General features: G+C 51.6%; 1 protein-coding gene across 1 annotated transcript in view; it reads left to right on the forward strand.

The window, feature by feature from the left end:
- Positions 1-20,136, forward strand: part of MTAP (methylthioadenosine phosphorylase) — a 493,615-nt gene that overhangs the window by 50,092 nt on the left and 423,387 nt on the right. The window contains exon 2 of the mRNA XM_069626004.1: positions 14,116-14,202. Coding sequence (XP_069482105.1) covers positions 14,116-14,202 — 87 coding nt within the window. The remainder of the gene's footprint in view (positions 1-14,115; positions 14,203-20,136) is intronic.

Below are 20,136 nucleotides of genomic sequence, written 5' to 3' on the forward strand. Positions count from 1 at the left end.
ATATAGTATTTTACATAGGGCGTAATACTGGGTTCCTTCAACTTCTTTGCATTGGAAGGATAACGGGCTGAGTCAGACCTGCTGGGTTTCAAATCTCTGACTGGAGGCTGCCATAAATATTTGGACGAAAGAGTCGCGCCGTATAGATATTAATCAATCTGGCTTTCAGAAGGGCAGGAAAGAAAATGTGCCTATGTGTTTTGTGGATCTGTCCTCCGCCTTTGCTAATGTAAACAGGGATATTTTATGGGAAAAGTTGCAAGGCTTGGGAATGCCGACTGATCTACTGGAGATACTCCTAACTCTACATTTGGGTTCATAAGTAAGGATTAGGTCGGAATCTTCGGGGTCCCTGTCTATATCCATTAACATCAGAAAGTGGGTGCGGCAGGGCTGCATTCTGGCTCCAGCTCTATTTAATCTGTATTTAACAGATCTATGGGCTCGTATGCATGGGGCTGATGCTGCTCCTTCAAGAATGGGCACATTGCATATACATTTTCTTGGGTTGGAGATGATTTAATCATTTTTTACCAAACTTCTGTCGACTTAAAACGATCATTACATACCCTGACCAAATGTATGGAATCCCATCAATGAATGCAACAAATACCAAAATAATGGTGTGTCTAAATGGTGGTAGAAAAATGCTATATATTTGGAAAATTAAAGAAAACAAGTTGGATATAGTTAAGAAATACACGTATTTCGGGTTCTCAATGATGGACCAAGCTCCAAACTACATATGGAGAATCTAAAAGAACAAAGCGATTACTTCGCAGTGCAGATGGAGGCTCAGTTCGAAATGTGGGACATTTTCTTTGTTGCCAATAATTAAATAATATAGGATGAAGGTCATTCCGGCATTACTCTACAACACTGATCTTCTTTGTGAGATTCAGTAGAAAGAATGGGAGTTTATTGAGGGAAGATTGTGGCGAAGGGTTTTGGGACTTCCAAATTATTTTCCTGTCTCCGCGATCGGGGGGAAATGTAGGGCTGCTTTCGATTGCAGCAAGGAAGAGATGGAAGTAAACTTTCTCCAGAAGATCTTAATTCCACCAGATGATTCGATGTACTGCTAAATGTCCTCTTGAAAGGCGAGTGTGTAACCAACTTATGTAATCGGTTTGAAATATGTAAAGTAATTTTGCAACAGTAAAATCGCTCGGACTCCCTGGAACGTACCCCACGTCTAGTGAAAAAGGCGTCATGAGAGTCCGACTGGTGTACGACAAGAGAGGCAATTGCTAATTTTAACCTTTTTTCATGGGATTTTATCAATGGAAAATAAATGTTATGAAGCAGACCGTATATAATTAAATTCCCTTGTGTTAAATGGAGGACCACATTTTTAAGGTTTCATTTGATGTATGCACATACAAGGGGGGTTCTGGGAGTTTCTCAACTACCCGCCTATATCCCGAGTTAGAGTCTCAACCAGAGTCTTTAGCTCACCATCTTTCCACGGAAGAGAAATTTCCACTACATATCAGTCTTTGTCCTACCCAAGGGCAGTCCAGCACCGAAATGCCTGGCAATTCTCTTCTCAACAAGAGTACCAACAGTAACCCCACACATTTGATGTATACCATGTAAGTCGTGGATGCTCGTCAGGGCCTCGAAAAATCACTCGGATGGTGTAGGCTCTCTGGAGATGTTGATCAGCTCGAGTCTCTAGAACATCTGCTTACGGACTGTACAGCTACGCTCAGGGAAAGACATACGCACTTTTAATATATTTTAAAATAATCAACGATGCTACAATCGTCAGCACTTCTGGAACAGGATTATGATTGGCTCAAATTCTTTGTCATTAGCTGTTTTAATGTGCTGATGAAATATTACCAGCAACTAAATGAATTGGGCACTTGGGTAATAGTTTCTTTTTTAGAATCTTATGAAATACATTTCTTTGATATGAAATAATTTTAAATAGGTTGGCATTTATTGTTTGGTGAATTTTGATATTGATGTTTTTTATTCCGTCTGTTTACTGAAATATGTGTAAGGTTTATTGTAAGCTGCTTGCGCATATTAAAAAATATATCCGAGGCAAGTGCTTAAATCGCTATGCTAATTTACAGACTTATGTCTGTTTATGAAATAGTTTTATTAGCATTCAAATTAAACAATATCAGTAAGTAACCAAAACATAGTAGTACATGTAGGACTTCAACACCTGTAATGCATGACTTGACCTCAACACCTGTAATACATGACTTGACCTCAACACCTGTAATGCATGACTTGACCTCAACACCTGTAATGCATGACTTGACCTCAACACCTGTAATGCATGACTTGACCTCAACACCTGTAATGCATGACTTGACCTCAACACCTGTAATACATGACTTGAGCAGTCCTTTCCATTGTGCAAACACAATCCTCTCCATTGCTTTATAGAGGCTGCAGCATTTATCGTGTGCTGACAGACCATACACAAATGGAACCCAGCCGCCACTTTACTCCAAAGTGGGATCCTTCCGAGTGTGCATGCAAGTCCCATTCAAGTTCTGAACCCAAATTAATGGGGCTTTAGGTCAGTCTCGTATTCTGAGTTAAGTGAGCAATCCTTGCTAGGAGTCTATTTAGCTACTGTTTGTGTTCTTCAGAGAAACCTCGGACATTCATGAGATAAATGCATGGCGAACCTAATCTCTGGGTTCAGATTCACACAAATGGAAAGCTGGGTGAAATCAGCAGGCCTTGCATGGGGCCACTGGTATATTCCATCTCGAGGCAGAGCACCCTCTTTCGTGCACGGGTATTCTTTTTCAGTTGGGAGTTGAGTCTGAAAGGTTCTGTTCTAGACTCCCACCGTTTCATCTTATGGAGAATCTGTATAGGAGCTGGTATAACCCACCTTTGCTTGCCCATAGGCCAGAGATTGTGTCGCACGGACCTCAGCAGTGCATATCTCTTGCAGGTCACTTTGAATGATTCCCTTCACATGCACTTGGAGCCCGGGGCTCTTAGCCCAAAGCTGCATGGTTATCCTTGCCTTTAGAATATCTGTAAGGATAACTTGCCAAGGCATTTGCACATAAAACAGCTAGGCAAATCCCTCCTTCCCGACATCCCTTCCATTTGCATTTCTTTGCCAGTGTCATTTTGTATAACAATTGCTACAAATCCATAATGCATGTTAGAGATGTATTGGCCCAAGTGTAAGCTGTATGAAACCATTGATTTAATACTGAAACTTGAACATTTTCGAATTTTTACTGCTGACTTAAAACTTGGAACTGGGTCATTGTACGGCTTGCATATTCATTCCTATGCCTACACACGTCTCACTTGACAGATATGCAAACTTAAAGTTAGTTTCAGGGCTGTCACAGAGTGAGGTGAGGCCCGGGGCAACACATTTGGTGAGGCCCCCTCATGTTTTGCACTTGGCCAGTGACACAGTAAATAAGTGAACCGAGAAATCTCCACTTGAGTTTATTTATGGAAGAACTAACTCCCGTCTTCTGCTTTCCACCCCTCTGCTCTTGTTCCCCCTCCACCATTCTGGCTTTCACTTCCTACACTCCTCACCACACCAACGTAACCCTCTATCTATCCCCCTGCTCAGCATTCAGTTTCCTTGCACCCACACACCCCCTATCCTGTTTGCATCTTTCATGGGCCTCCCTGCAATGTGTGCCACTGTTTTGATGGGCTTCCGCTACATATGAAGGAGCTTGTTTAATTTCAGCACAGGCTATGCAAACTACCATTTCCTCAGCTGCCTTGTTTGGGCACATGACAATGCCTCACCTTGCTGAAGCCCCCCGTTCTTTGTGTAAGGCCCTCTGAAGCGCAGGTCCCTTGCCCTCGGCACACGCCATCTGCAGAGCTTAGCTCTGAGTCTGTGACACACAATTCAGACCTACGGTACAAGCCTTTCAGAGGTAGTGAAGGCCCCCCTGCACCCGCCCCACCCTGTCCTCCTTCTGATGGAGCACGCGCACCCCCCATGCAGCGCTGCCCACGAGCCTCTGCCCTGCGGGGGATGCCCACAGCCTCTGGCCTTGGTTGCAACACACAACTATCTTCACTACAGAGCTGTCCATGAGCCTCCTCCCTAGATGTAGGACCCCAGCTGGGAAGGTACACACTAGTCCCCTCCCTTGCTCCCTGGAGGGATGACCACAGCCTCTGGCCTGGGGAGCCGCACACCATTCTCGTCCCTGGAAAGCAGTCCACTGTCCACAAGTCCCTAAGCAGTAAGGCTGACCAAAGCTGAGGAGCTACACACGAGTTTCCTCCCTGAAGGGTCCGCAACAGCCAAGGAGCTACATACGACTCTTCCCAGATGCCCACATGTCTCTGCCCACAGCTGGGGAGTTACACGTGAGTCTCTTCGTTAGAGAGTTGACCACAGCTGGGGAGTTACATATGAGTCTGTCCCATGCAGAGATGTCCACCAGACTCTGCCCACAGCTGGGGAGCTGCTACATGAGTTCCTTCGCGTCAGGTTTGATCAGAGCTGGGGAGGTACACCCGGGTAGGTAGGTAGGGAGGTGTGGGTCGGGGATGTGGTTGCTGCTGGTTGTTTAGTCTAGCTAGTGTGTGCATCAGAGTGGTTAGTGCGCAAGACCGAAGAGATGGCAGTTGGAGTGTACCGCTTCAGCTGCCAGTTAAATCCCTTGCTTAGACCCTCCACCGGCCGTAGGAATCGCCTCGTTTTGTCACCCGAGTGCAGCGCCTGTCAAGCGTTCAGGTTAGTCAAAGTACGGAAATCGTATCATACACAGTATCATACACACTGTCGCTGCAACACTGGAGGCAATTAATCATAACCACTTGCACCTGCGCCAGAAAATCTTCCATTACATCGAAGATAAAAAAAATCTGCAAAATAGACCTAGTGCGACATTAAAACGCACAGTTCAGCACGAACTGCTAGGCCCCCCCAACAACGCCACTAGAAATGTTTTGGGTCTCATTGGGTGCAATCATTTAGGTGTAGCTGGGGTCTCTGGGCCGGACCGGACATGTTTTAACCATCTGTAAGAGTCTAAAACATATGTACTTATAGTTCCTAGGGAAACCGATACATAATCTGCATGCTATTAAAACAGACCTATTTTCGGCTCAATGTCTCTCTGGCACCCAAATGCCATTAACTATCGCTATTATTAAACTGTGGATGGAAATTGAAAAGCTGCTTAATAGAATTAATATAGAAGTGTGAAATGTATTTAGATATGAATGTGTATGAGAATTTGCATTGTTGAATAAAATAAGGTTTTTATGTTTTATATTTGTTGTGTGACCCAGGGCACAGGGTGCCACCGAGGGTCAAGCCCTCCCTCGTCGAGGACAGACTGTGGCAACGATGGCCCAGCATCTAATGACGGTTAGAGGATGCCTAGGAACAGTCTGTACCCGATCAAGGGTACCACCAAGGAGTCAGCACCTGATTGAGGAAAGACTGTGCCCTCTCCTTCTCCTTAGAGAGCTGCGGCTGCCCACAGCCTCTGAAGAGTTGTGAGAGGCACGCACACAAACAACTTCTGAATATTCCATTCGCAGAGAACGTAGACACCCGAGGACGACAGCATCTTTAAATAGCACATGATTGCACGTTTTATTTCATGTATGTTTAACCCATCTACATGTATGTTTAACCCATGTACACATAACATGTGCCCAGTCATTGCAGCGCATGTTGTGGAGAAGATCACGTTCTTAAATATCATGGGCTCAGGGGCTGAAGGGCTGACAACTAAGGGGTCGATTCATGGAAATAATGTGCGCCGAAAATTCCCGCGCAGAGGCGCCAAAACGTGCGAATCGCAGTAAAAGTGCGAAAATCGCAGGGAAACCAGCGCACATCGATTCATGGAAGTCCGTGCGCGAGAAAAACATTGGATGTGCGCTAAAAATGTGCGCCGCGCACGCCGGCGCACAGGTCATCCAACAGCGTGCGCCACGGCCACTGCGAAATCGCGCATAGTGCGGCGCACATCACAAAAGTAGGCGGAACACGGGGCGTAGCACTCGGAATGGGGAACAACGCGTGAAAATATGGGTGTCACGGGGGAAGTACAGGAGGCAAGTGCGCGGAACGCCCACACGCTCGCCTACAGCCCGTATTCATGGAATCGAATAGGGCAAACCAGCGCACGGTCAAAAACGCGCACAGGGCCAAACAGGTACGCCACAAGAAAGCAGGCGGTAGCGCCCCTGCGACTGAAAAAAATGTGCGCCAAAATGTGCGCTAACAAAAAGCATCCATATACAGCCATGATGAATGGGCCATACAGTGGCCCTCTAGGAAAAATGAGGTGCAAAGGGGCACCGACAAACACGGACACCCGCTGTGTGAAAAATAGCATGTGCGCGTGTTCCTGGGTGCGCGGGAAGTTCCACACGCGATTGGCCTGGGTACGTGTACTTCGGGGTGCGCGGGAAGTTCCACACACGATTAGCCTGGGTACGTGTACTACGGGGTGCGCGGGAAGTTCCACACGCGATTGGCCTGGGTACGTGTACTTCAGGGTGCGCGGGAAGTTCCACATGCGATTGGCCTGGGTACGTGTATTCCGAGGTGCGCGGGAAGATTCGCACGCGATTTCAGCAGGGTACGTGTATTTCGGTGGTGCCGGGGAATGCTACACGTGATTTGGCCATGTGGGTCCTCCCAGGTGTTCCCTCTACACCCTCCACAGCCCCTGCAGGCAGCCCACACCACAGGGTACTACCCTGCACCCCTGCTCATGTCCCACAGGCAACCCATCCACCATGGCCATGCCCACCAGCCAACCCCCATGTCACCTTGCACTACTGATCACCAACACATGTCTCCCATCACCCCCACCCCCCAGCAGTGCAGAGGCAGCCTCCACCAGGCCCCCACTCATGTCTCCCATCACCCCCACCCCCCAGCAGTGCAGGGGCAGCCTCCACCAGGCCCCCACTCATGTCTCCCATCACCCCCACCCCCCAGCCACCAGGGGAGCCTCCACCAGGCCCCCACCCATGTCTACCACCACCCCCACCCCCCAGCCACCAAGGGCAGCCTCCACCAGGCCCCCACTCATGTCTCCCATCACCCCCACCCCCCAGCAGTGCAGGGGCAGCCTCCACCAGGCCCCCACCCATGTCTACCACCACCCCCAGCCACCAGGGGCAGTCTCCACCAGGCCCCCACCCATGTCTACCACCACCCCCACCCCCCAGCCACCAGTGGCAGCCTCCACCAGGCTCCCACACATGTTCCCCTGCACTCCCACCCCCCAGCCACCAGGGGCAGCCTCTGCCAGGCCCCCACTCATGTCTCATCACCCCCACCCCCCAGCAGTGCAGGGGCAGCCTCCACCAGGCTCCCACACATGTCCCCCTGCACCACCACCCCCCAGCCACCAGGGGCAGCCTCCACCAGGCCCCCACTCATGTCTCCCATCATCCCCACCCCCCAGCAGTGCAGGGGCAGCCTCCACCAGGCCCCCACCCATGTCTCCCATCACCCCCCCCCCAGCCGTGCAATTTGCCTGGGTACGTGTACTTCGGGGTGCGCGGGAAGTTCCCCACGCGATTGGCCTGGGTACGTGTACTACGGGGTGCGCGGGAAGTTCCACACGCGATTGGCCTGGGTACGTGTACTACGGGGTGCGCGGGAGGTTCCACACGCGATTGGCCTGGGTACGTGTACTTCGGGGTGCGCGGGAAGTTTCACACGCGATTGGTGGAAATCCACGTGTGCTCTGTCATCACGTGTAATGAGGGAAACACCCGCGTGCATCGCATCACGTCACAGACGCGCATCCGCGCTAAGGGCCTTTGGTCCAATGAAATCGCATATGCGTGCTGACGTGCATACGCGCTAAGGGCCTTTCCTCGATTTACACGCAGACTTGCAGGATTTTCACGTGCCAAATCACTCTGTATCAAGCTGGCCACGCGTAAGCACACGGAAGACCACGCTCCTGCCCACAAGGCCGAATTACTGCCCCCCAGAGCCCCAAGCACGCTCCCACCTGCCCTCTGCTGCTGCCTGACTGCCTGCTGCCCACGTGCCCTGCCATTTGCTGCCTGCACATCAGCCAGGGGTGCTGTTGCTGTGACCACCCCTGCTGGAACCGAAGACTCCCAACTGGGATTCCATCGCTCCACAGCCCAGCCCCAGGACTCAGTTGCCCACCCACTCCTGCCTCTAGGGTTGTCATGTCGGGCACTGCAACATCTGGCACCACTGACAACCCCCGGCCAGAGAGGCAGAGGGGCACCATGTTCAGTGCCAGGGAAGTTGGTGTCCTGGTGGAGCAAGTCCTGGGGCAGTATGATGCCCTCTACGGAAGTGTGCGCGCCGACAAGGAAGGACGGACTCTGATCTGGACGGACATCGTGACTGCCATCAACGCGGAGGGGGTGGCAGTCCGCGACTTCCAACATGTCAAGAAGCGCTGGGAGGACTTCAGGTCCAGGACCCTGAACAAGGCCCGGCGCCTCTTGAAGGCAGCGGATGCTAAGGGGCGCCTGGGCCACTTGTCGGAAGATCAGATGAGGGTCCTGGAATGCATATCCCCAGCGCTCCACGTCCAGGTCCTTGAGAGGCAGACCCGTCTGCAGTCGAGCGGTAAGTGTACATGCATCATGATTGTAAGCTGTGCGTGTGGTGATGTGCCAGTAGTGTGCCGGTTGTACATCTGTGTGTATGGGGCCGAGTATGGGTGGGGGTGTACAGGACCGTGAGGCTAAAACATGCGAGGGCTGTCATGTGTGAGACATGGATGGTGCTTGTGTGTGTAGGCTTGCATGCCAAATGCAGTTGTGTGGGCACACATGTTTGGATGAATGTGTATGTAAGTGGGCATGTTCGTGATGTCATGCATGTATGTTGTTTTCAGCTGCATGTATCAGCACTGTGTACATGTGCATGTGTGTGTATTTGACAAGGGTGCAACAGTGATGCAACATGGATGCATGTGACAGCGGGATGTGGAAGCCTGATTGGCAGATGTGACATGGATGCCCATCGGAACACTGCAACAGTGCAGGACCAGGGACAGGAGGCAGCACAGGTCGCCGCGAAGGTGCCTGTGTGCAATCCTGTCCCTGATCCTGTCACTGCATCATCTTGCACCAGCAGGGATGCCTACGTCCAGACCCGTTTTCAGGCAGGGGATGAGCTCACAACAACTGGCCTTCCTCTGCCTGCGGACGTGGCTATCCGGGTCCGGGTTGAGCCTGTCCTGACTGGTGTGGCGTTGCGTCAACGGGCCATGCGAGGTGACCTGCAGTCTTTTCATGAGGAGACTGCACGTCATCTCAAATGGCTCGTTGACCGCGTCGGCCTACTGGGACTGGTCACCCTGGCCGGATTCTTCAGTTTGATGGGGCTTGCTACAACCCCCTCCTCAACTGAACCCCCTATGCGCCAGTCGTCCTCCGTGCCATCTTCCCACCCATCAGTCACCTGGGTGCCCTGTGGAGCTGCCTCTGACGGTGCAGCCAGGCTGGTGGAGGAGGCATCCCTGCCACAGTCGGGAGTCGGATGTCCAGCAGGGGTGGCCACATCAACGACTGCACCCCAGCCAGCGGAGGATGTGCAGGCAGCAGGAGGCAGTGCAGGGGCAGAGGCGCAGCAGCAACATGGTGGGAGCCATGATGGCTCGGGGCCTTCCACATCGGAGGGGCAGGCATCGGCCGGAGGGCAGGAGGACCCAGGATGGGAAGTGTCTTCCGTGTGGCAGCGGTTGGGCCACGCCATAGATGCGGAACGGCAGCGGGCGGAAGAGGCACGGCTCACAATGGTCAGGGCGGAGAACTCCATGCGGAGGGCCCTGAGGCCGCAGGGAGTTTGGGGGGAACATGTGGACGGCCCTGCGGACCCTCTGGGCCATGGAGGAGGAGCGCCTCTGGGACATTGAGCAGGAGTTCGATGATGCCCTGGCCCGGAACATTCCGAAGTGAGCCGTCGGACTAGCCCGCTGCCCTTGTAAATAGTTCTCTAGTTAGTGTTAGGTTTCCTTTGGTTTAGCATTTTGTTTGGACCTTTTGGACAATGGGCCACATTTTTGTATATAGTTATTTTTTTAGGTAGTGTTATTAGATAGGTTTCATTTCTTCGGTTGGGATCATGGACCCTGGATTGTTTATCTGTACATAGTTGACTTTTGGATTTTCAATTTTTATTATGATTTCGCCATGGAGCAATGGTTTTCGATTTTAATTTTCCATTGGATTTACTTTTGTGGACTGTGACTTTGGACACCTTTCCTTTGCATTATGATTTGTGGTTTTGCATTATTTCACGGACCTGTTGTTTTTTTTATTTTTTATTTCTATTATTGTTTGTTTATTTTTGATTCAATTTATGTTGCTTTTAATACATATTTTTTATTCAAAGTTCAATGTGTAGTATCATCTCATTGGTTTCATGCATTTCATGATATGGGTTTTGACATTCACTGACACCCATTGGGTGTATGTGAGGGACATGTGTTCATTTCCAAACTTGCAATTGGGCTTCTATCATGTTTTTGCCATTTCTAAGTGGGTGGATGCAATACTCGGGTGGGTGTTTGGCATTTGGAGGCTGACCATAAGGGCCAGGGATCTACATTGTGGCGACATGTTGGCTGGGGGACATGAGTGGGGGTCTGGTGGAGGCTGCCCCTGCACTGCTGGGGGCTGGGGGTGGTGGTAGACATGGGTGGGGGCCTGGTGGAGGCTGCCCCTGGTGGCTGGGGGCTGGGGGTGCAGGGAGACATGAGTGGGGGCCTGGTGGAGGCTGCCCCTGCACTGCTGGGGGGTGGGGTGGTGGGAGACATGAGTGGGGGCCTGGTGGATGCTGCCCCTGCACTGCTGGGGGGTGGGGGTGGTGGTAGACATGGACGGGGGCCTGGTGGAGGCTGCCCCTGCACTGCTGGGGGGTGGGGGTGGTGGGAGACATGAGTGGGGGCCTGGTGGAGGCTGCCCCTGCACTGCTGGGGGGTGGGGGGTGATGGGGGACATGAGTGGGGGCCTGGTGGAGGCTGCCCCTGGTGCCTGGGGGTGGGGGTGCAGGGGGACATGTGTGGGAGCCTGGTGGAGACTGCCCCTGCACTGCTGGGGCTGGGGGTGATGGGAGACATGAGTGGGGGCCTGGTGGAGGCTGCCCCTGCACTGCTGGGGGGTGGGGGTGATGGGAGACGTGAGTGGGGGCCTGGTGGAGGCTGCCCCTGGTGGCTGGGGGGTGGGGGTGCAGGGGGACATGAGTGGGGGCCTGGTGGAGGCTGCCCCTGCACTGCTGGGGGGTGGGGGCGGTGGTAGACATGGGTGGGGGCCTGGTGGAGGCTGCCCCTGGTGGTTGGGGGGTGGGGGTGCAGGGAGACATGAGTGGGGGCCTGGTGGAGGCTGCCCCTGGTGGCCGGGGGTGGGGGTGGTGGGAGACATGAGTGGGGGCCTGGTGGAGGCTGCCCCTGCACTGCTGGGGGGTGGGGGTGGTGGTAGACATGGGTGGGGGCCTGGTGGAGGCTGCCCCTGGTGGCTGGTGGCTGGGGGGTGGGGGTGCAGGTAGACATGAGTGGGGGCCTGGTGGAGGCTGCCCCTGGTGGCTGGTGGCTGGGGGGTGGGGGTGCAGGTAGACATGAGTGGGGGCCTGGTGGAGGCTGCCCCTGCACTGCTGGGGGGCGGGGTGGTGGGAGACATGGGTGGGGGCCTGGTGGAGGCTGCCCCTGGTGGCCGGGGGTTGGGGGTGGTGGGAAACATGAGTGGGGGCCTGGTGGAGGCTGCCCCTGCACTGCTGGGGGGTGGGGGTGGTGGGAGACATGAGTGGGGGTCTGGTGGAGGCTGCCCCTGGTGGCTGGGGGTGCAGGGAGACATGAGTGGGGGCCTGGTGGAGGCTGCCCCTGCACTGCTGGGGGGCGGGGTGGTGGGAGACATGGGTGGGGGCCTGGTGGAGGCTGCCCATGCACTGCTGGGGGGTGGGGGTGGTGGGAGACATGAGTGGGGGTCTGGTGGAGGCTGCCCCTGCACTGCTGGGGGGTGGGGGTGATAGGGGACATGAGTGCGGGCCTGGTGGAGGCTGCCCCTTGGGGGTGGGGGTGCAGGGAGACATGAGTGGGGGCCTGGTGGAGGCTGCCCCTGCACTGCTGGGGGGTGGGGGTGGTGAGAGACATGGGTGGGGGCCTGGTGGAGGCTGCCCCTGGTGGCTGGGGGGTGGGGGTGGTGGTAGACATGGGTGGGGGCCTGGTGGAGGCTGCCCCTGGTGGCTGGGGGGTGGGGGTGCAGGGAGACATGTGTGGGGGCCTGGTGGAGGCTGCCCCTGCACTGCTGGGGGGTAGTGGTGGTGGTGGGAGACATGAGTGGGGGCCTGGTGGATGCTGCCCCTGCACTGCCGGGGGGTGGGGGTGGTGGTAGACATGGGTGGGGGCCTGGTGGAGGCTGCCCCTGGGGGGTGGGGGGTGGGGGTGCAGGGAGACATGGGTGGGGGCCTGGTGGAGGCTGCCCCTGCACTGCCGGGGGGTGGGGGTGGTGGTAGACATGGGTGGGGGCCTGGTGGAGGCTGCCCCTGGTGACTGGGGGTGCAGGGGGACATGCGTTGGTGGGCAGTAGTGCAAGGTGACATGTGGGTTGGCTGGGGGGCATAACAGCAGGCACGCCTGCGACTACCGCCCTCCCCTTCTGGGTGTTCTACCGGCTGCACTGTATGTGCTGCACCGCTGCATTGTGCACGTTCCCCCTTCGTGGCCTGCGGTCACATTTTTACAAAACGTGCAGGCCTTTGCTAAGTTTATTTGTTCTTGCACACAAGCAGTTCAACTCAGATTACCACTGGCGGTAATTGTAATTACTGATAGCAGTAATCTGGGCCAAAAAAACTACCACACCTCTAATGAGGGCCTACATGTAAAATGAACATAATTTACAATTTAGAATGGTCTGTTAACCAGCTATTTATAACATTAGTGGGTAGTTGTGACATTATCTCATTGCACATGAGAGATACTATGTCACGGCTCTCTGCAGTCAGTTAACTTTAGCAGGTATTCTTGGTAAGCTTGTCCCCGCACCGCAGCTAGGGACCATCTCCTCTTTCTGCACGCGGCCCATTCCCACCATGCGGACCATGACCATCACGCAGCTCATCCCCACCATGAGTCAGATAGTTGCCTCACGGCTCTTCTATGCTTCCAGGTCCACCCCACTCTGAAGCTCATTTCTGCCCCAAAGCCCTCACTAGCCCACGACAAACCGTCATCCTGAGGTTCGTTCCTGTCAAGAGGCCCATTCCTGACCCAAAGCCTATTCCAGCCCTGTGACCCATCTGCTGCTCTGATGCCCACCATTGCCCCGAGTCCCATCCCCACTTTGAAGTCCATCCGCACTCTGATGCCATACTGCACCAGGGCCTTCCCTGACCTGGATTGACCCCAGCCGAGCCCCATCCCACACAGTGGGGCTGTTTTGGGAAAAATGGGTGGCAAATTGTGAATTTTAAAGAATATGTTCAGTAACGCTGTTCAACATTGAAACAACTCTTACCCACTTTGGCCAAAAAACAGTCCTGCTTTGACCAAAATAACTGCCCCACGCTAGCATGTTGTGTCTGCACTTCGGGTATTCCCCTTTTGGCCTATAGTCCTTAAGGTACCCTTCCATTACTTGCATCATCAAAGAAGGGGTGGTGGCATTCGGCTCAGGGAGACACCCCACTCTCATCATCCAGCCTGCGATATAGGACGGTCTTCACAGTGTGCACGTGTCAAACACAGACTTGCGTAACATTCCAAATATGACCATGCTTCCCATGTTCAGAAATATAGATTCACATTTTTTGGATGGGGAAAGTGAATATCGTGACTTTGGCTGACCCAAATTTCGAAATGTTTGCTATGTGCACAGTTTCAAGGGCCGTGTGTGGTCAAACTTCAAAAATCAAAGCAGGGGATTTTGAGATATGCGCCTGAAAACTTCACCAAATCCGTCACAAGTCTTCCGGTGTTTGCCAGATCAATGGCTTGCCAAATGTATATGGTGATTTGTTTTCATACACAAAGTAACAATTCTAAGGTTAAATAGGCATATGTAATGTTGACCATTCTTTAGGGCTTAGGATGCACACGCATGGGGAGGCAAAAAGGTGAGTGCAAGAAATGCTCTAATAGTTACTCTTGTCTATTTTGTTTTTAGGTTGGAATTATTGGTGGATCAGGCCTGGATGATCCCGATATTTTGGAAGGAAGAACAGAAAAATATGTGGACACTCCCTATGGCAAGGTATGAGATCTCCTCTTTTTATCTCAACTCTCACCTGTTTTCTTTCCTTGTCCTCTTCATCATGTATTCGTTTTACTGTGGCTGGGCCCAGCCATGGATTTGTTTTCTCCTTCATGTTACAACCACATTGGGCTTGAATCACCTGGTTAGGGGGATAGCAAAATGTCAGGAGCTTTGAAAACTGAGCTCAAGATCCTTCCCCCTTGTAAGGCTTGGTCCTCAACCTACGCTGTTGCCTTTGCGCCTCCCCTTCGAGCATGATTCAAATGTGCAATTTGCGCGTCCGATTCAGTGCTGGTATCATGATGTCCTCATGCAATGCCTTTTTTTTGTGTTCAGCATTTGTTTGTGAAAATTACCATTTTAATCTTTTCACCCCCTTTTGCAGATATCCATCTTACCACAAGTGTGTGGCATGATATGCCATCTGGGTTTATTCTAGCAGCTTTCACAGGCTGGTTCTCCCTTGCAACTCTAATTGGTGTTCCCACCACCTGTGTTGAGTGAGGAGCAGAAAAAGAGAATTGGAGTCAATTAATACATGGGTGGGCATGCTTTATCTGGCCCTGCTGTGTTAAGAGTGCATGTGGTCACAATAGGGTCCTTAGAGTTCTCAATCGAATTCTGTGATGAGATACAAGCAGGGCACCTTGCCCCAAACAGTGGCTGGCTGGGTCAGTGTAATTACAAGAAAAGGCTTTTTCATAACATAACTAAATGGTGTTTACCATTAGTATGGTGAAAATGAGTCAGTCTCTGGCCATTCAGCCACACTCATGACCCTAAGGGTACACGCGTCCAAGCAGCAGGCATGTTCATTTACTAAGTTATCCTGTGAACTTTGCACCATCGTAAACTCATGGGGATTCGCCGATCACTAATAGAGTAGTAAAAGGAAGCTACAATGTACATACGGATGTAACAGCGCCACGATGCTCACGGGCTGTTTGTGCGCTTTAAACAAATGTGAATAAATAAATACGCAGGGAGCACACAGCTACTAGCAGGAGGCTGAACGTTTTCTCACTTTTATGAAGGCGAACCGGTACCAGTGGCTGTGTGGAACTTTGTGAATGGAGTCCTATATACGGTGCATGCTCATCTCCATCTTCCAGCACAAACTTCATTTTTGTCCTGCTTCCAATCAAAACTAAGTATCTAAACCAATTTACTGTAGTATTTCATATATATCTTCAAGTCGTGTTCAAAATAAACGTGGACCCAGCATAAGTTGAATTCCACGGAGGTTAGTTAATGTTTGGCATGATGATTTGCCCATTATGATGGCGTAGCAGGAGGTTGAGAAACCAGAGACTTTATATCCTCACTCCAAACACAAATGGTGGTCAGTGATGTCAGACGTGGCAGCATTATCCATCCATTCGGGAGACACTGGTCTAGTCCTGGTTTTAACTTTGTAATCTGAGACTTGAGGTCCTGGATGTATAATGGGAAAATCCTGGTCTACAAGTCCCAGAATGCAAAGTCAAAACCAGTACTGGAATAGTGTCTCTCAAATAGAATGGATAATGTTGGCATATGTGATGGTTCTACTTCATGGAGTGGCAGTCAGTGAGCAGAGCAAGCCGCAATACTGCATGGCATTCCTGTTCCGAGAATAATTGTTTACCTTGCAGTAGGATCCTGATGTCCGGAGCCCAGCATGTTATAAGCAGAAAAAAGAGGCGAGCATGAGGGCTGGAAACAAACCACATTGTGAGATTTTAAATGCCATCAAGACTTATCTTTGGCTACCTGTGTCATGCGACTGGGGGAGCAAGTGCTGAGAACTATAGGAAAGAGGCTAGAACAAATAGCCATGAAACCAAAGGTGATAAAGGCAAAGTGGAGGGAAACTTCTTAGGAAACATGTGGCAGGTAGAGGCATATAATCGAGGACCCAGTGGAGCTGTAGAGAGCCCAATTGGGAACCAGTGACAGTTAAGTTGAGATAGTGTGTGTTTTATTTAAAGAGGAGCGTTTCCATTATCTTGAGCTTAGACAATGGGTCTTAAATAGGGGTGGGGGTTAAGGGAGAAAGCTTCTTCAATGCCCACAGAGTTAGAAAGATGGATCTTCTCTGTTCGCGTGGGGGGCGGGGGGGCTTGATCTCCAAGTGAGCTATGACGGCTGCTCGGTGGTAGTTGATGCTCCGCTTTCACCTTTACACAGTTAGCTGACTCCGGGAAGGGTGGTTTAACCGTCGGTTTTCATGGCTGGGAGAATGTTTGGCTAAGGTCTCCTACTTCTAGTGTGAGTGTTCATCTCAGGGAAACTAACACTAAAAGTGTGCTACGTTGATACCACACTGCCGCAAAATTGTATAATATGTACCTGCAGCTTTCTGCAGACTCTTTGAGGGGTTGTGGGGAGAGGAGTTTATGCACATGCCCCAATATTCCCCACTATTGGAAGTCTAACCTGTGAATAAATAAGGAGGGAATGAATGTGGAGGTGCCCATGATTCTGGAAGTGAGTCCCCTATTAAGGAGGTGTATCCCCTCGCTCCCCTCCAGGCACCATCTCTCCTGTGTGCTGAAGGTAGCTACTTGCTTTTGGGTTTGTGGAAGAGAGAAGTATCACCAACAACATGGAGTTCTGTAGAGGGTTTGGTCTTTGTTGGTCCCTGAAAAAAACATGCTCATGTCTTACAAGATAAGCTGCCACCATTTTAACAAATGTGGAGCCAACTCCCTACAGTACTAACTCTTCCTGGACCAACCTTGACCTTAACTGCCCCAAACATGTGGGGGGTCATTTGGTCTATTCCAGCACTCTATAGATTGAGGAAAATCTTGTTTGCTTCCATATAGCCCAGGTTGGCTAGCTGTTAGTGAGTGAGGGCCTATAGTAACAGTGTGATCTGTTTGACTCCCTCCAGAGATCTTGGAAAGATGCCCAAGCCTAACACTCTCTATGTTTTCTCATTGGATGTCATGGTTTAGGTGTTCAAATATGGTTCATCCTCTCATCACTCTTTCTCTCCTTTCCCTGATTTTACTATGATTTCTATTCTACTCTCTTTCCCTCCTAACAGTTTTTCTGACTTCCGCTGGTTATCTTGACACTCCTTCTACTGTCGCAGTTTTTCTCCTTCTTTCCCCATGCACTTGCGCGATCCGAATGACACCTGGCCTAGTAGGATCGTTGTCTGTCTTCCCTCTGTACCCCCTCCCTTGCCTCATCGCGCCATGAAACACTTGTGTATAGGCACGTTATAAATGCCATATCAAATCCTTTCCTCTCTACTCCCTTCTCTCCCCTATCTACTCAGGGTTATGGTGCCCTGCTCATCCTCCAGGTATATGGTGAACTGCCCACCCTTCTCTGCAACCTTCTCAATACAACTCTCTAGACACCCCTCTACACAATACCCAATGGGCCTCCTTACAAGTTTGCTGGTCTGGTAGTAACAGCGCCGGTAAGCTACCATCGCCGTTTCTACCGGAATGGCAAACTACGAGTTCTGCTCATGGGTGCGTTTCTGCCCGCCAGGTCTGACCTGGCGGGCATACCTGCAGCCGCGAGCAGAGCATGTCGGATGCACCGGCACCATTCACAAATGGTGTCAGTGCATCCAACCTCCCCATTCCCATTGAGCCCTATGGGGCTGCAATGGGAATGGGGAGTAATTATTACGGGCACTCGGCAAATGGGATGTACCTGGTCCACCGGGGCTGGAATGCCCCAGAATATCCGCATTGCCGGGTGCCGGTAAAAAAACGACTCTGGGGGAAGCCGTGCCGGTAATTACTGGCATGGCTACCGCCAACGTCGTAATGAGGCCCAATGTCGTACGCCCTAATCTTACCACACACTCACCACCTATCTCTTCCAACTACCACCTGTTTCACTCCACCCTCACCACTACTGCCTTGCACATTCTTTACACCCTCCTACCATACTCTTACTTTCCACTGTCTCTTTAAAACCCCCTACACTTTTGTCTACCCACCCCTCTTTCTCTTTCCCACTTAACCATATACACTCGCCCCTCTTCTCACACTCCACTTCATACAACTAGTAACATTGTCTCTCCTAAACAATACTTTACCTCTGCTCTGCTCCGACTCTACCATCACCTCTTCAGTACTCCATTCCACCCTCAACCTCTGCCTGGCTTTGGTTCACCTTCTGGACATCACCCCTGCAATCCACACTCTGCACTCTTTTCGGTCCCTTTTTATAGCACTCTTTTCCTGGCTCTGACTCCCTCTCCCATTCAACCCCCATTGGTTCCAGCACTCACCAAGACTCGTATGGGCCAATCTAGGCCTGTCTTTTCCCCAGCGGCAGTGTTACGCAGTGTGATGATTCACCAGGTCTTGTCACATCTCCCCAGGGGCAAGCCCTTTCCTATGCGACTAGGGAGGTGAGGCCGCTACCCGATAGTCCCCCGAGGGGTGGTAATATGCAGGAGGACCTTATGGGGAGGGACTCCCTCCTGGGGATCAGGACGTCCATCTGGGGAAAAGCCTCCCTAAAACCATGTCACGTAACACCCTACCCTCATTGTCACCCTTTTCCCACACCATTGATGGAAGAACTAGACTGTACCAAATGTAAAACATACTGGTACGAAGAAGAGCACAAAAAGCATATGGTTTAACAATATACAAATCCAGCCAAGTACGGTGACAAGGTGGCCCCAAAGGAAACATGACTGCTCAATGGAACTAGAGGAAGCATTGCATTGTTCCACAGGGGAGGCCTCAACAGAGCAAGATAAAGGGAAAAGAAGCACTAAGAGAAGAAACGCAGGAAGAAGGAAGAACTGACTAAGGAACACTCATCGCGGAAGCCAGCAGCACGCAAGTCCTGCCCGGGAGATTCAAACCAGGAAGACCAGAGATGCAGAGGCACTGTTCCGCCAGGAAGAGGCCGCAAAGAACGGGGCACTGTTCCAACGTCGCAGGAGCCGGCTGGGAGCTGACTCGTCAGAAGGTAGAAGCAATCGAGATGGTGGTGCGACCACAGAAAGTTGGACCGTGAGGTCTGAACACAGTGCCGAGACCACCAGCTGGAGCCTGCTGCAGAGCCGTGCATGTGTCGGAAATCGCAGAGGAAGGAACCTGCAACCTCAGGGAGAACCAGAGTCATGTCCCAACAAAGAACAAGGTAACCGGAACAGCAGGAAAACCGGAAGGGGTCCGGAAAGCCAAAACAGGAAGCCAAAGTGCATCAGGGGTCATCTCCCTCGTGGCAGTGGTCAGCCAAGCACCACTGCCTAAGCAAAGAGCATCTGTAGTCATCCCGCTCGGTGCAGTGGTCCACCCAGTGCCACTGTTCAAATGGAGGGCATCTCAAGCCTTCTTCCTCGGCTCAGTAGCCTCACAAACATCATTGGAAAACCCAAGTGCTTCGGGAAACAAATTCCTCATTACGATAAAGAAACAAATAGACGTTCGAGGAAGACACCGAGAACTCTGGGAAAGATGTCCCTCAGAAGAATGTTAAATGGAAGCCAAATAAGGCTGCAAGCTTCTATACTTAGCTTACTGGGGCACGGCCAGCCCACCCAACTCCCTATCTCAGCTGTATCGGGTAATAATATCCCTATATATATGGTCGCCGTATATAATGTCGCCGGGAAAAGGTTGTGGCGACCTTATATAGGTGACCATATATATAGGGGCAGCGGGGGTTGCGCGGGCGTCCCCGCTCCTTGAAAAAAGGTCTGCATATTCCATCTAATAATGCCCCCACAAAAAACAGCCACTTTTTGGCGATTTCTTTTGCATGGCGTTATTTATGAGGGGACATTATTACATGGAACCATCTCGGCCTAATGTGCACTTGCATTCTATTCTTTCTGAGAATGTTCATACATTGGACTCGGGTCTCCCGAGGGCGTTCACTGCCACAAGCACATTGAGGCCATACTAATGGGATAAAAGTGCTTTATAAATGACAAACTACTATTACTACTATTTC

The sequence above is a fragment of the Ambystoma mexicanum genome, chromosome 6p (genome assembly GCF_040938575.1).
Source record: "Ambystoma mexicanum isolate Mex_15411 chromosome 6p, UKY_AmexF1_1, whole genome shotgun sequence".
Taxonomy (NCBI): domain Eukaryota; kingdom Metazoa; phylum Chordata; class Amphibia; order Caudata; family Ambystomatidae; genus Ambystoma; species Ambystoma mexicanum.